Source organism: Pan paniscus, chromosome 5 (assembly GCF_029289425.2).
Source record: "Pan paniscus chromosome 5, NHGRI_mPanPan1-v2.0_pri, whole genome shotgun sequence".
Classification (NCBI taxonomy): Eukaryota; Metazoa; Chordata; class Mammalia; order Primates; family Hominidae; genus Pan; species Pan paniscus.
In genome coordinates this window covers 188,903,313-188,920,390 of record NC_073254.2, presented here as the reverse complement: position 1 = coordinate 188,920,390, position 17,078 = coordinate 188,903,313, and the positions used below count along the sequence as shown (strand labels likewise).

Below are 17,078 nucleotides of genomic sequence, written 5' to 3'. Positions count from 1 at the left end.
GTGGTTAAGACCTGCAATTTTGACCTGATGTGTATTGCTCAGGTTTGTGGATTCAATTTTCCCCATCCTTTATTCTCTTTCAAGAGGAAAATTCAGAATCATTTGACACAAAATGGTTCTGACACCCATATTTGAGTTCCTGATGGCCTGTGTTGAGTGCCTGTTTCACATCAGGCTTTACACGTACAATCTCCTGTTCCACGTACAGTAACTCTGAGGGGGAGATGTCAATGACACCATTTTCTGGTCCAGGGTCTGAAATTGAGGAGGCTGGGATCCTGCGGCCTGCAGGTCATGCTGCTGGTAAGCTGGGAGGCCCCTGTTCCATTTTAGTTTAACCCCCATATCTGCGACTTCCCACTGCCTGACACTGCCCCAGCGTGCACGCCCTTCCCGGCCTTTCTGCTTTGTCAGAAGGAGGTTCAGCAGACAAGCGTGTGTCTATGGGAGTTTGAGTGGTGAGATTTCATAACTGTGAGGGGCGTTCTGCATCCACTCCCTGCCATAGCCCTGTGACTTGCTCTGACCCACATGACAGACTTCCCCCAGCAGATATTAGCAGACAGGCCACAGCTGAGGCTTGAAGTGTGCTTGTGCAGTCCTGCTGACTTCCTTGCATTTCAGCCGCAGCTGTGCAGGAGCCTGCCCCTCATGACCCATGAGACCCAGAAGGATGAGACTCCAGCCCACCCGTGCCCATCCTGAAGCACACGGCCAGTTCAGCAGAGCCCAGACTACCATACTAGACCCATACTAGACTGACCAACCTCAGACAACACACAGGGATAAAGACAAAGACAAATGAGCATTGTATAATTATATATTCACATATATTTTTTTAATTCTTTTTTTTTTTGAGACAGAGCCCAGACTGGAGTGCAGTGGCATGATCTCGGCTCACTGCAACCTCCACCTCCCAGGTTCAAGTGATTCTCATGCCTCAGCCTCCCAAGTAGCTGGGATTACAGGCACCTGTCACCATGCCTGGCTAATTTTTTGTATTTTTAGTAGAGACAGGGTTTCACCATGTTGGCCAGACTGGTCTCGAACTACTGACCTCAGGTGATCCATCCGCCTCGGCCTCCCAAAGTGCTGGGATTACAGGCATGAGCCACCACACCCGGCCCATATTGTGTTTCTTGAGTAGCTTTGTTGTTTGCATGACTCGATTGTCCAATTGGCAGCTCATGATCATGTCAGTTATTTCTGTACATTGATTCCAAAAAAAAAAAGCTGAAAACATTCACCTTGATCATTTAAAATATTTCTGGTGTGGCAATGATGGGCGTGATTTATGACTTGGTCAGTATGCTTCGAAAATAAATGTCCAACCAAGATATTTTTGACAAAAATGCAGGCGAGCCTTTTCAGACATAAGGAGGAGAGTGGGGGATGGTTTGGGGAAGGAGGCATCTTTCACTAGAAGCAGCCACACGGCCTAGGTAAGAGAAACAGATTTCTGGTTTGGATTTGCAATCTTCATATTTCGCAATAAGAACCACCTGCACCGGCTCCATGCCTCCCCACTCCCTTTCCCTTCCTATCTTTTTCAAGCTCTTTCAGACTTCTTGGACACTTCATTCTTTCCTACCTACTTCAAATCCCAGTTGAAGCTCCACCTCCGCTCGAGCTTTCCCTGACAGCAGCCCTCTGCTAATGCCCTTCACAGCACTGTCTTTACTGCACAATTGTCATGGCCAATGCTAAGACAGTTTTACAAAGATCACTTTTTTTCTGAATAGAAGGAAAATTGTGTGTGGGGTTGGGGTGGGCTGGGGGAACTTACCAGGACCAGGAGGCAGTAACGAATCCTGGAGGAAGTGTGTCCCGTTAAGATGCTACCACAACAGTCCCAGGAAAACACCAGGGCCTAAGCGAGGCAGGGATGCCGGTGCGGGGGAGGGGGACGCAGGATGTTGTGGGGGGCGTGGGGTGTGGGGGAGGGGGACGTGGGGTGTGGAGGACAGGGACGCGGGGTGTGGGGGATGCAGGGTGTGGGGGAGGGGGACCTGGGGTGTGGGGGAGGGGGGGCGTGGGGTGTGGGGGAGGGGGACGTAGGGTGTGGGGGAGGGGGACACGGGGTGTGGAGGACGGGGACGTGGGGTGTGGGGGAGGGGAATGCGAGGAGTGGGGGGATGCAGGGTGTGGGGGATGCAGGGTGTGGGGGAGGGAGACGTGGGGTGTGGGGGAGGAATGTGAGGTTGGTGGGGATGTGGGGTGTGGGGGAGGGGGATGACGGTGTGGGGGAGGGTGACAGCAGGCGTGAGGGAGGTGATGCAGGGTGTTGGGGAGGGGGACCTGCGGTGTGGGGGAGGGGGGCGTGGGGGAGGGGGACGTAGGGTGTGGGGGAGGGGGACGCAGGGTGTGGAGGACGGGGATGCGGGGTGTGGGGGAGGGGAACACGAGGAGTGGGGGGGATGCAGGGTGTGGGGGAGGGAGACGCGGGGTGTTGGGGGGGATGTGAGGTGTGAGGGGGGACGCAGGGTGTGGGGGAGGGGAATGCGAGGTTGGTGGGGATGTGGGGTGTGGGGGAGGGGGATGACGGTGTGGGGGAGGGTGACAGCAGGTGTGGGGGAGGGGGACAGCAGGCGTGGGGGAGGGGAATGCTAGGTGTGTGGGGGATGCAGGGTGTGGGGGAGGGGAATGCGAGGAGTGGGCTCAGGCTTCTAGTTGTATAACTTGGAGAAAAGCACCAGCTTTTTTTAACATTTATTTTTATTTTTATTTTTGAGACTGAGTCTTGGTCTATTGCCCAGGCTGGAGTGCAGTGGTGTGATCTTGGGTCACTGCAATCTCCCCCTCTCAGGTTCAAGTGATTCTCCTGCCTCAGCCTCACAAGTAGCTGGGATTGCAGGCACCCGCCACGATGTCCAGCTAATTTTTGTATTTTTAGTAGAGATGGGGTTTCACCAGATTGGCCAGGCTGGTCTCAAACTCCTGACCTCAAATGATCCACCTGCCTCAGCCTCCCAAAGTGCTGGGAGTATAGGCGTGAGCCACTGTGCCCGGCCACCAGCTTTAATCAAAATAAGGCACTCTTTTCGTTTCTTCTGAAGTTTCCCATAGCATTGGGTGATGTCAGCAGCACTGGGCAGTGTGGACTTAAGCCTCACGGGCAGATGACCTTCCACATGGTCAGGGCAAACACATGTACGTGGCACACCTGGGGTGCAGGTTCCAAGCACTTTACATACATTAACAACTCACATAATTCTCTTCCCATGTGTGGAAGGAGGAGGTTCATTCATACCACCAGCATCCCCGCATCCCAGAGGGGGAACTGAGGGGTCATGTCGAAAGTCACACAGCACTCAGGGACACAGCCAGGGTTCCAATTCTTTCTGCCCAGAGCCCTCACCTTTCCCTCCCTTCCAGTGGACACTTGTACAATTAAGCAATGATCGAAGTCTGCAATTAGCTGGAAAATAAAAGACTAATATAGTTTCAATAGCATATTTTATTTTAATCTAAGAAAAATGATTAAATTCAAAGGTCAGAAATATAAAAGATTATCCAAAAAGTTTAGGATCATAACTGTTTCTTAAACAACATTGGCATGTACTTGAGCTGGTTCTGTGGCTCCAAAGGCTTGATTTTTACCTTGCACAGTTTAAATAAGCAAGAAGCCTTACGCGATGCTCCACAAGCATCACAACATCACAAAATCATTCTACAAGGCATGTCTCAGGGGATTTGGGGCCATGAAGATCTTTTTCCAACCAAAAGTCTGAGCCGAGATAGAATCACAACTTGAAGTTCCTGCTCTCAGACTGTCCTCCAAACGGTTCCTTAAGACACTGGGTGCCCTGAGCTCTGGGGCCCAGGCCTGAGGGTGGCAGCTGGTTATGCACGCAGACCAGTTCCGTTGGTCACTGTGTGGGCATTCCACTCCTATACTTCTCTGCCAGTGCCACTCGGATGAATTTCCCATTGGCAAGTTCTCGTACCCTTGATGCATTCAGAAAAGCAGAAAGGGACCGTGGGGACCCTCAGGCACCTCCCCCCGGCTGCCAACACCAGCCCCGGGGGCACCATGTATCCGGCTGTACCTTCAGTAAGGAGACTGCTCATAATTGGTTCAGGTGAAGATTTTACCTTCCGGTAGCCCTGGGGTGGACCAGGTAGGAGGATCAGGAGAATAATGTCCACGTGTAGGAGGAAAACCAGGCAGACAAGCCTGTTAGCCAGCTCGGTCACACCGCGACTGGACTTACATTTTGGAAGGATGGGCCCCTCCTAGGCACTGTGACTGGATTTACTGCCTCCTAGGCAGCCTCCCACCATCGGGAACGACTCTCTAGGACTCATTCAAGCCCCAGGGCAAAACTCAAACAGAAGCTTAAAATGGAAAAGCAAAGATCCTTTGAGCCAAAGCATCACACCAACGACAGTTTGAAATTATTATTTCCTCCAGGGGAACTACCTGTACTTAACTGGATAGCTTTAGTGTTTGCGTGATTCATTGCATGAGCAAGATCTCTGGAAAGCAAAACAAGACAAACTAACAGAAAATCCCAAGAAACAAACCAGCCCATGCATGTTAACTGCCTGTAGGGTCAGCCGTACATCACAAACTTCCATGGACATGTGGAGCTTCCAACATGATTCCACAATGCTGTAAGCACAGCCATCTGGAAGTGACTGCAGGGGTTAGAGAAAGCCATACGATTGCAGCCGGAGTGCCTAGAGCTCTACTGTTAACATGTGGAAGGCGAAGAAATTAAGCCTAAATGCATTCAAATACTTCTCCACCACATACAGATTTCCAAGGTCAAAAGAGGACACATACATTGTATGTGATTAATTTTCTGAAGCCAGCTCTCCATTTTCACAGATTAAAACAGTCTGTTTAAATAGCTCATTTCTACAAAGTGAATTTACATTTAAAGTACAAAGTGCAAATACTATGTGTTTCTGTTTTTGTTTTCTTAATTGCTCTTTGGTGAGGGAAATTTCCCATGTGTCTAGGAACTGCCTTCGGTGTATGAGCCATTTATCCTTGTTTCCTTGGCTGAAAAGGAAAAACAAAAAAGAGACATTATATTCAGAGGTGTGTGTCGCTCATCTGTGAAGACTAAGGCTTGGCTTCTGGGAATGAACTGAACCAAAGAGGGCTGGGCAGGTCATGTGAGGTGTAAGGATGAGTAAGAAACGATGAAGACATTTTGGACACTGGTAACTTCTTAACAGTTTCCTTCCTTGACATGATAGAAACATTGGGAAAAATATATCGTTTCAAAAAAGTAACATCCACCGTAAGTATTCTAAGTACTAAATACATTAAATGTTTTCCAGAATGTCTTATCACCTTGATTATACAAAAATAATTTTAATAGTATAACTTATGCTTCAAATTTGATAAAGGCATAGTTGATTCTTAATTTTCATTTTTATCTTTTTTGTTCACTATTTTGCCTCTTTAAGAAGAAATCCAACTTAAAAAGTTTGCTTATTATAAATGATAACTGTAACTCAGCATCTTGACTTTCAATTAAAAGTAATTTAGAATGAAAAAAAAAGCAATATATGATCTCCTAGACTTAGTTTTCCAAGAGTGCCAATTCCGACAAATGTTGATCCCTTCTTCTGTTTTATTATTTCAAATAATTAAATTTTAAAGTTTAGGAGGTTTCTGGGTTGGCTTTTATTCCCCTTGATAAAGATCTGAAGAGGTGAGAAGGCAAACCCATCTCCTACACTAAACTTGAGGTTTAAATTAGTTGTACATAAAGACAACCCGTCAAAGTATTCTAACAGTCTCAAAAGATGGTTAGGATTGCAGGAGGAGACGGTGGACTAACATTTCAACTTATTTAATATAAGCTCTGATGACTCTGGAGTGGCAGCGGAAGTTGAAGAGATCAGGAAAGAGCTCCTCTGGATTCCACGTTAGCATCATGCACCTTCCCGTGATCCCTTCTTTTGATAGTTCCTGTCTGGGTCATGCATATAGTGAAACCCTTGCTGGCTGGCACTATGTTATTCTTTGAGATGTTTCAAAGCAACATGGTGGCCTTCAATGGCCACGGCCGGTAGGAGCCGCAGCTGGCTTGCCCGTTAGGATCATCCCAATATCGTAGTTTGCTGAAATAGCCACAGCATGAAAGGCATGGAGGTCCGCGTGTCCACGCAGGCACTATAAAAGGAGGGGGAAACTGCTTCTGTTTCTCTTTTTGGAAAAAAGAGCTGAAGCAGGAGGCGTGTGCTTTGAACTGAGTTTATTTAAGATGCGTGGAGCGCATGAGTACAGTGATTGCCATTTGCGAATGAAAACAACTTCTGGAGGTCTTGGCACTCAGGGAGGGTAATTACTTTCAGACCAGCCCTGTTTTCAAGTGTAAGTGATTTGCGGTGAGATTTAAAGTTAAAACCATAAACATTTGCTAAACAAAGGAAAGCAGATCACACATCTTTCCTCAGGAAATGGTTTTAAATTACATCCAAGGTGTGTGCTGGCCGTCTCCACTTAAAACCACAACAAATACAGGGGCTTGCCTTAGGAAATGTCGACCTGGCATCAAACAGGTGCAGACAAAATAAATCACAAATTGACTCGTGGCAGCAAAGAAGTGGGGATTTTGTCCTGGCTTTGAAGGAGAGAGACATGAACCCACTCATGCTTATCTTCTGGAAAATGTTCTTGACTTGCGATGGGTTGTGGCTTTGGGGCTGGAGGACACCACCATTGCATCCTTTACTTGCAAATTGAGAGGGAGAGCCAGAAACACAACACATGTTTGTGAACACACAGCAGGAGCCGAAAGCCCCTTTTGGAGCCCAACACTTGTCTTGCTGGGACCCCAAAAGAAGCAGAAATGCACCTGCTTATGGAGGATGCCTCCTGTTCCTGCAACCTCCCTGACAAAATGGAGGAACCAAATTACAAACACTCAGACAATTGCTTGAAAAAATTCAGCCGGGTACCGTGGCGCATGCCTGTAATCCCAGGTGGATTGCTTGAGCCTATGAGTTGGAAACTAGCCTGGGCAGCATGGCAGAACCCCTTCTCTTAAAAAAAAAAAAAAAAAAAAAATCTACCAAACAAGGGAACTCAGAAATTTTTCTTAATAAATGAAAGTTCAAATAATAAACTTTTTTCAAACAAGTTGGTGATTTCGGATAGAATTCGGCAAGGCTGCTTTAGTCCCCACAGGGTGTAGTCAGTAGGCTTGCCTCCCTTGAATTATTTATTTTCTTGGAAGGTACTGGCCATTGCAAATCTACATAACTCTGAATTTTTATTGTTTATAATTTAAAAACGAAATGGTTAAGAGTAAAATATAAACATACTTACCTGTCTATTAGACGTACTTTCAGCATTACCTCTGGGGGCTAGCAGGAAAAAAAAAAGATATTATTAAAAATCAGAGACTCATTATTTAATGAAAGGTTCAACACAATTTCAGGAAGGAGTCCACATCACTTTAGGAAGGTGTTATCAATTGGCAAACTCATTTACATGAAAAAAACCACATACAGTCATTCCTCAGTATCCAGAAGGGATTGGTTCCAGAACCCCTGCATATCAAAATCCTCCAATTCTCAAGCTTCTTATATATTATCATGTAATATTTTAATATAATCTGAACACCTCCTATATACTTTAAATCATCTGTAGACTACTTATAATGCTTAATGCAATGTAAATGCTGTGTAAATACTTGCTATACTACATTTTTTTATTTGCATCTTTTCTTTCTCTGAGCATTTTTGATGCAAGTTTGCTTGAATCCACAGAAGAGCTAACTATATATACATTTAACACAAATTATGAGTACTGGATCATGAAAGTAACTATGTAAGTACTTTCTAACAATACAGATTCTCTAGTCCAGCCTTAGAAGAATGTTTTACTTTACCCCAAGCTCTAAGGTAAATCCACCTTCCCTGGAGAGCTGAATTCTAGATGTTTCTCAACCTTTCCCCAGAAGGCGGGGGATTCACGTCCCTGGGGTGCCGGGAGCAAAGCCATCAGCAATGCCCCAACAAGAGCTCTTTGAAGTCTTTTGCTTCTATATTAAAATCAGGAGAGATGAACGTGTTTGGCTCAAAATAGTTTTTTCAAAGCTTCGAGTAGAGTCAAAGCCCGAGGGAGCTGTGCTGTCTGTCTCCTGGCTTCACCGCCCTCTGCACAGCGGAGCTTCCTGGGAAAGTCTCCTTCCTGCTCTCAGCTCAGCTTCCACGCTTGCATCTCCATGGAAACCTCTGGGAAGCACCCCAGGGGCTCCAGCATCCTCATCCCTTTCCTATCTTCACCCACTCACTGGTGGGCTCAGTTGGCCTCAGGGTTTTAAATACTCTCTATTTCCTGACAGCTCCCAAGGATACAAACTGCTGTAATCTTCAGCATGGACCTCTTTCTCTCCTCAGTCCAGATTATCAGATCCAACTTCGTTATCTCCATGTGGAGTTTCATTCAATAGGCAGCTCAAAAGAAACAGGACCCAACTGGACTCATTATCTTCCCTTGCAAACCTACTTTCTGATGTATTCCATCCTCAGGACACAGTAACCCCATTCTTGAGCTGCTCAGGGCAAACTTTGGGAGTCACGATCACGCCTCTCTTCTCCTACCTTCCTCATCTCACCTGGGAGCAAATCCCTCAGGCTCTACACCCAAAGTCTATCCAGAGCCCGACACTCCTCGCACAGGCTGCTCCGTGGCCGGAACCGCCCACCTCTCCCACGTGGACCCGAGCAGACAACTCACCACTCTCCTCCTTCAGCCCTTCCCATCTGTTGTCTACACAAACATGGAAACCAGAGGTCCTCTAAAACATTCCACCCAAACCTTCCAACGGCCTCACTCAGAGAAGCAGCCAGAGGCTTCTGGGCTATGCTGGAGGCGGGGTGGGCTCTGCCCCGTCCACCCATGTGGCATCACATCACTCCGGATGCCTGTTCCTCTCCAGTGCCCGACTTCTCCCCACCCCTGGGGCTTGCTGGGCATGGCGTTCCTGCTGTCCTCTGCAGGCTGCCCTCTACCCGACGGCCCTTGGTTCTCCTCTGCTCCTCCAGTCTCCACTCACTCGCACCTTGCAGGGCCTCCTCCCTGTCCCCATCTAATGTTCCAGCCCTCCTGACCTTCCCTTCTGCCTCCTCCATAAGCAACCCCTATCGTGCTGTGGGGTTTCTTATTTATCTGATGACTCGCTTCCACACCAAAGTATAAGCCTTAAAGAGACACACATTCCTGTGTGTTTACTGTTATTCTGTCAATATCTAGAGCAGAAAGTACTTGGTCAATAGTTTTCAAATGAATCAATAGATGAGAGAAGCATCCTTCATCCCATATTCCTTGATTAACTGTTGATTTCTATCCACTCAATAAAAAACATGGAGTAAAGAGCAAAATTTCTCTATTTTCAAACTGTCTTCCCTTGCCATAACGCAAATAGAAACAGAGTATGAAAAGGTGAAAAACAAGCCTATTAGGTAAATTGCAAAAACATCGAGCAGTGGCTAAATCTATGATTTTTTTAAATAGTTGGTTTTAATGGTCTAAGTGCCAAAATGAGTGCTGCTGTTCCTCTACTTGTCTTGCCTGGAATGACTACTTTACAGGAAAAAAAATAGGCTTTTCAGCCAACGGTTCAAATTCAAATACTATTGGAGTGATACTTTGAATCTATTCTGAGCCAATTTGGCTATTCAACAATTGCCAGGTTTTTTTGTATTGCTTGCTGATTAATAGAATTCTCCCTGGGAGTTAGAAGTAGCTGTAGATTAAAGTTATAAAAAGAAGTAGCTGTAGATTAAAGTTATAAAAAAACACTAATATTCTTTTTTTGGGGGGGAGGTTGGATAGGGTCTCACTCTACCACCCAGGATGGAGTGCAGTGGCGCGATCTCAGCTCACTGCAACCTCCAACTCCCTGGTTCAAGCAATTTTCCTGCCTCAGCCTCCCGAGTAGCTGGGATTACAGGCTCACACCACCACACCCAGCTAATTATTGTATTTTTAGTAGAGACGGGGTTTCACCATGTTGGCCAGGATGGTCTTGATCTCCTGATCTTGTGGCCTCGGCCTCTCAAGGTGCTGGGATTACAGGCATGAGCTACCACGCCCGGCTGATTTCTCATATTTTTTAGAATAAAAAGCGCATTGTTCAGTAGTGAGCAAAAATATAGGAAACAAAAAAAACTTAGCAACAGTGTGGATATTTAGAATGTTCTCACTAATTTCTTCCTGGATCTTTAGGTTTTTCTGACTTTTCACTATTACAAACTATACAGGGTAGAAAACATATAACTGATAATGAATTTTTTTAAGTCAAAAAAAAAAAAAGAAAAATTCTGTAAGGAAAATGAAAGGGCTGCAAAATCAGCTAAATACGTATCCAAGACCACAATGTTCATTTTTGACCATGACCAAATTGCCTCTTTTGCCAAACTGCAGTTTATTTTGCTAGGAGTGATCATATGCTTTCTTCTTGATTACTAAGAAGACAGTAAAAATGAGACATATCAGATTATTCAGAGGGATCTAAAGAAGAGAACTCTAACTTCTGCAGCAATTTAAACTTTTCACCTAAGACGATGGCATCAGAAGAGATCGCGTTGTGCTCCAATATCCATCCATTCTTCCTCGCCAGGGGCTAAGCACTCCAGCCCATCCATGCCCCTTCCCTGCCCCACACTGCGGCTCGGGCCTTTGGAAGGTGGGAGGCTGAGAGGCTCCATCTCTGAGCATCCACCTCCCTTGTGGCTGTGCGAGTGTCTCAGCCTCTCATGCTTCTCTGCCACATCTTCCCAAGACCTGTGCTGACCTGCGCTGAACCTGCCTTCCCGCCCAGGGTGGCATGGTGGCAACCCACAGCCTCTATGCTATGTGAACCAGAAGGAAACGCTTGGGTCCTAAGCCATCGCGATTCTGTAGTCACTTGCATGAAGCATGACCCATGGAAGGTCATGACTCATAAAAGTTACCTTCATTTCAGTCTATCAATATATGCAATGAAAAAACATTTCCTCCCAGAGCTTTCTCCCAGCGCTACTGAGAACTCCATGTATCCTTCAACACCAGGGTCCTGCTCAGCCTTTGCAGAGAGCAATGTGGACCAGTCCTAGAAGGAACTGACAAGCTTTTGAAATCAGGATACACGGCTCACAACAGTTGTCTGTATGGTGCTGCCACCTTCCAAAGAGATTATCTAGGGGATTTAGCTTGCCCATGAGGGACTCATATCCTTCTATCAGAACCCAATCCATGGGCCAGTTCCTTGGAGAGTGGGTGTATTAACCATGACTTTCATTTTCTTTATCTAATGCTTTGACATCTGAAGAGGCTGAAGAGGCTGCCCTCTCAGAGTTAGCCCATCCCCAGAGACAGTGAGGAGCAGCCTTTCCTATTCAGGCCAACCTACAACCTCCACCCTCACCCAGCCTACAACCTCCACCCTCACTCAGCCTCTAATCTACAACCTCACCCAACCTACAACCTCCACCCTCGCCCAGCCTAAAACCTCCACCCTCACCCAGACAACAACCTCCACTCTCACTCAGCCTCTAATCTACAACCTCACCCAACCTACAACCTCCACCCTCACTCAGCCTACAACCTCCAACCTCACCCAACCTGCAACCTCCACCCTCAGCCAGCCAACAATCTCCATCCTCACACAACCTACAACCTCCACCCTTACCCAGTCAACAACCTCCACCCTCACCCAATCTACAACCTCCACCCTCACTCAGCCTACAACCTCCACCCTCACTCAGCCTATAATCTACAACCTCACCCAACCTACAACCTCCATCCTCACCCAGCCTACAACCTCTACCCTCACCCAACCTACAACCTCCACGCTCACCCAACCTACAACCTCCATCCTCACCCAACCTACAACCTCCACCCTCACTCAGCCTACAACCTCCACCCTCACCCAACCTACGACCTCCACCCTCATCCAGCCTACAACCTCCACCCTCACCCAACCTACAACCTCCACCCTCATCCAGCCAACAATCTCCATCCTCACACAACCTACAACCTCCACCCTCACCCAGACAACAACCTCCACCCTAACCCAACCTACAACCTCCATCCTCACCCAACCTACAAACTCCACCCTCATCCAGCCAACAATCTCCAGCCTCACACAACCTACAACCTCCACCCTTACCTAGCCAACAACCTCCACCCTCACCCAACCTACAACCTCCACCCTCACCCAACCTACAACCTCCACCCTCACCCAACCTACAACCTCCACCCTCACCCAACCTACAACCTCCACCCTCACCCAACCTACAACCTCCATCCTCACCCAACCTACAACCTCCACCCTCATCCAGCCAACAATCTCCAGCCTCACACAACCTACAACCTCCACCCTTACCTAGCCAACAACCTTCACCTTCACCCAACCTACAACCTCCACCCTCACTCAGCCTACAACCTCCACCCTCACCCAACCTACAACCTCCACCCTAACTCAACCTACAACGTCCACCTTCACCCAGCCAACAACCTCCATCCTCACCCAGACAACAACCTCCACACTCACTCAACCTATAATCTACAACCTCACCCAACCTACAACCTCCATCCTCACCCAACCTACAACCTCTACCCTCACCCAACCTACAACCTCCACCCTCATCCAGCCAACAATCTCCATCCTCACACAACCTACAACCTCCACCCTCACCCAGACAACAACCTCCACCCTAACCCAACCTACAACCTCCATCCTCACCCAACCTACAAACTCCACCCTCATCCAGCCAACAATCTCCAGCCTCACACAACCTACAACCTCCACCCTTACCTAGCCAACAACCTCCACCCTCACCCAACCTACAACCTCCACCCTCATCCAGCCAACAATCTCCAGCCTCACACAACCTACAACCTCCACCCTTACCTAGCCAACAACCTCCACCCTCACCCAACCTACAACCTCCACCCTCACCCAACCTACAACCTCCACCCTCACTCAGCCTACAACCTCCACCCTCACCCAACCTACAACCTCCACCCTCACTCAGCCTACAACCTCCACCCTCACCCAACCTACAACCTCCACCCTGACTCAATCTACAACCTCCATCCTCACCCAGCCAACAACCTCCATCCTCACCCAACCTACAACCTCCACCCTTATCCAACCTACAACCTCCACCCTCACCCAGCCTACAACCCCCACTCTCACCCAGACAACAACCAACACCCTCACCCAGCCTCTACAACCTCACCCAACCTACAACCTCTACCCTCACTCAACCTACAAACTCTACCCTCACCTAGCCTACAACCTCCACCCTCAATCACCAAACCTCCACCCTCACCCACACTATAACCTCCACTATCAACCAGCCAACAACCTCCACCCTCACCCAACCTACAATCTCTACCCTCACCAACCTAAAACCTCTACCCTCACCCATACTATAACCTCCATCACCCAACCTACAACCTCCACCCTCACCCAGCCTACAACCGCCACCCTCATCCAAGCTACAATCTCTATCTACCCTTACCCAGCCTACAACCTCCACCCTCAATCACCAAAAAACCTCCACCCTCACCCATACTATAACCTCCACCATCAACCAGCCAACAACCTCCACCCTCACCCAACCTACAACCTCTATCCTCACCAACCTAAAACCTCTACCCTCACCCATACTATAACCTCCACCATCACTCAACCTACAACCTCCACCCTCATCCAGCCTACAACCGCCACCCTCATCCAAGCTACAACCTCTACCCTTACCCAGCCTACAACCTCCACCCTCACTCACAATACAACCTCCACCCTCAACCAGCAAACAACCTTCACCTTCACCCAACCTACAACCTCCACCCTCACCCAACCTACAACCTCTACCCTCACCCATACTACAACCTCCACCCTCACCCAAACTACAACCTCTACCCTCACCCAACCTACAACCTCCACCCTCACCAACCCTACAATCTCCACCCTCACCCATACTACAACCTCCATGCTCACCCATACTACAACCTCCACCCTCACCAATAGTATAACTTCCACCCTCAACCAGCCAACAACCTCCACTCTCACCAACCCTACAACCTCCACCCTCACCCAGCCTATAACCTGGCCACCTCATTTATAGGCAAGCCTGCCTGGGAAATCATGATGAGGGCTCAGGGCCAGTCCCTTGCTCCCTCTGTCTCTTGGCTGACCCTGGTGCTTCACATGTGGCCCCCGACAGCACAGCATGGCCTCTTCTCCTTGGGATCTGTGAGTAACAAATTATCTTTTCAATTGTCTCCTGATCTGTTTGCCAAATGACACCTCAAAATTCTTATCAATACATTGTTTTAAAATAGTAGGACACATAGATGAATGCCAGACATTTGCCCTAACAGAGCTTGATCCAGCCCAGAGCGCCAGTATTAGTGTTTACACACCACATGCTATACACATACGTACACCACACCACTCACACACACACCCCACATGCCACACACACACATACACACCACACCTCCACACACCATAGACACACACACCCCATATTTACACACACACACCATACACACACACCACATACACACACACCACACACACCACACATACACATACTCCACACACACACACAGTCTGAGCTGTGTCCTGCAGGTGATGCAGGATGAGGGGAGCTATGGGTTCCTCTGGAAGGGTGGCTTAGGAGCAGGACCTCCAGGAGAACAGAACATCTTCTTAACTGCTGTGGATCCATCTTGAAATCATTTGATCCCGAAATTTTCAAAATTCTGTCACCATAATCACAGCTCTGGGCCCAATTACTCTACCTGAAAACCCGCCAATTGCTGGAACTCATCCACCCCCCTTACAAAGAGTCAACATTCACTTTGGTTTAATTGAAGAAATTAGTAGACAGGAATCTGCCCCAGCAAGGGCCATGGACCACATGACCCTGTAGCACCAGGCTGAGGAGGGCAGAAGCCATGCGTGGCTTACGTTTCAGGTGCTACTCAAGCCACCTGACAACGGCTAATAGGATGGAGTCCTTGCAAAGAGAAGACCAGCCTGCACCACCCAGGAATGGAAGAAGATTAAAAGTTAGAAACAGATCTACACTTGGCTCTACCCATCCTTAATTTTCTCATTATGACCATAAAAATTAGCCTTCTATAGAAATGCAGAGACTGGTTTCCGTAACAGAGGAGGAGCCACACAGGAAGCCCCCAGGTGCCACAAGGTGTCACTCATCACATGCAGATGGGGCAACAGCAGAATGTGAGCAGCTCCCTTCATGAATCACTGGGTGGGTGTTCATCTTCCCTCTCTGTGGAACCATCAGGGGTGAGGGACACCATGGTTCCCTGGCCCCAGCTGCAGATCTGGCAGCCACCTGCTCTCCATCTCCCCATCAGTCCCCCAGGCCTCCCATGTGGACCCTGCTTGTAGGTTTTAAGTCTCAAAGAGCAAAACACCACTTGTCTTCTGGGATCCTGAGCAGGGACCAAAATAAGAGAAAAAGCACAGGAAGTGAAGAAAGCAGCTTGTTATGGTCTGAAGGTGAGCCCAAAGTTCATGTGCTGGAAACTCAATCCCTAATACAGAGGCTTTGGGAGGTTTAAGAGGTCTGCATCATGAGGACTCTCCCTCACGAATAGGTGAATGCCATTATATTGGGAGTGGGCTCCTAGGAAAGAATGTGTTTGGCCCCCCTTGCTCTCTCTCTCTTTCTCACCCTCTCTTCGCCCTTCTATTTGGGGATGACACAGCACAAAGGCCCTCACCAGATGCTGATTCCACAATCTTGGACTGCCCAGCCTCTAGACCCATAAGCTAATACGTTTGTGTTCATAAGGTATCCCATCCATGGTGTTCTGTTATAGCAGCACAAAATGGACTAAGACACAGTCCCAGTCCAAGAAGCCAAAAGCAGTATCAGGTGGCAGTAAGAGAGAAGTGCCCAGGAAACCCAATGGGCAGGTGCTGAATACAGAGAAAGGGAAAAGCAAGGGGGAAATCACACATGGGCAACTACTGAGAATAGGCATCCTTGGTTTTCCATCCAAATGCCTGGAGGGTTGCAGGTGTATGCCGGTGTGGGCGAAGGAGCCCTAACAGCAAGTGTAGCCCAGCAGAGTGGACGATTTCCAACAGCACTGCCCTTGCTGCATGCAGCACTGCTGAGGAAGACTCAGATCAAAGTGCTGATGACTGCAGTGCCTGTGTGTCCTTGTCTGCAAGTGTCAGGGATGGCAGCATCTGTCTGTGACCTCGTCCCCCTCAGGATGGCTGTGAAAATGAAATGAGGTCTTGAGCCATGAAGTAGGATTGGACATTGGATCATGAGCCTTGCCAGACCTTGGCAGCACGTTTAGTGCCCCTCTTCCCACAGTGGTGAGTGGGCATTTGCTGCCTTCATGCATTGCAGTTGATCAGCCCAGAGTGATTTCTTTTCTTTTTTGTCTTATTAGAGGCCAGCTCCTCCCACACTTGCCAAAGAGTCCTTGATGGAGACAGAACATTGAACATAACTGAAGATTCTCTCTGACCTCATTGGATGGCCGGGCCAGCACAGGGGGCAGCCTCCTGCACACAGAGCGAAGGGAGGCGGACATAGGTACAGCCATCTGCTCTCCCGCAAAGACATCATCAGGACGGCAGGACTTGCATTAACCACAAAGACCCTATACAAAAAGCTTCAAACTAAAGCTTAATTTTTCAGAGCGGACTTTTCACAGAGAAATTAGCAGGAAGTGCATCGCCATGACACAGATCTAGGCTTGCCCTAATTTGGTTGAACAGCACTGAGTGACTATCATGACAAGCACTAGGACACTGAGAAGAGGAGGCAGACGACGATCACTGCCTCCTCCAGGAACCCTCAGTCCAGGTCAGATCAAAGGGCCCCTGTCTCACAGCTGAGCTTCAAACATGGGAGGGTTTTTTTTTTCCTTTCCTTTTCTCTTTTTCTTTTCTTTTCTTTTTTTTTTTTTTTTTTTTTTTTTTAACACAAAGTCTTGCTTTGTCACCCAGGCTGGAGTGCAGTGGCACGATCTCAGCTCACTGCAACTTCTGCCTCCCAGATTCAAGCAATTGTGCCTCAGCCTCTGGAGTAGCTGGGACTACAGGCATGAG

General features: G+C 48.1%; 1 protein-coding gene across 2 annotated transcripts in view; it reads right to left on the bottom strand.

The window, feature by feature from the left end:
* Window positions 1–3,439: 3,439 nt before the first annotated feature.
* Window positions 3,440–17,078, bottom strand: part of SMOC2 (SPARC related modular calcium binding 2) — a 236,946-nt gene continuing 223,307 nt past the window's right edge. For both annotated transcript variants that reach the window (XM_008973594.4, XM_008973595.4), the window contains exons 12-13: window positions 7,295–7,332; window positions 3,440–5,011 (exon numbers count right to left, since the gene is read on the bottom strand). In XM_008973594.4, the coding sequence (XP_008971842.2) occupies window positions 4,994–5,011; window positions 7,295–7,332 (56 nt within the window). In that variant the 3' untranslated portion in view covers window positions 3,440–4,993. The remainder of the gene's footprint in view (window positions 5,012–7,294; window positions 7,333–17,078) is intronic.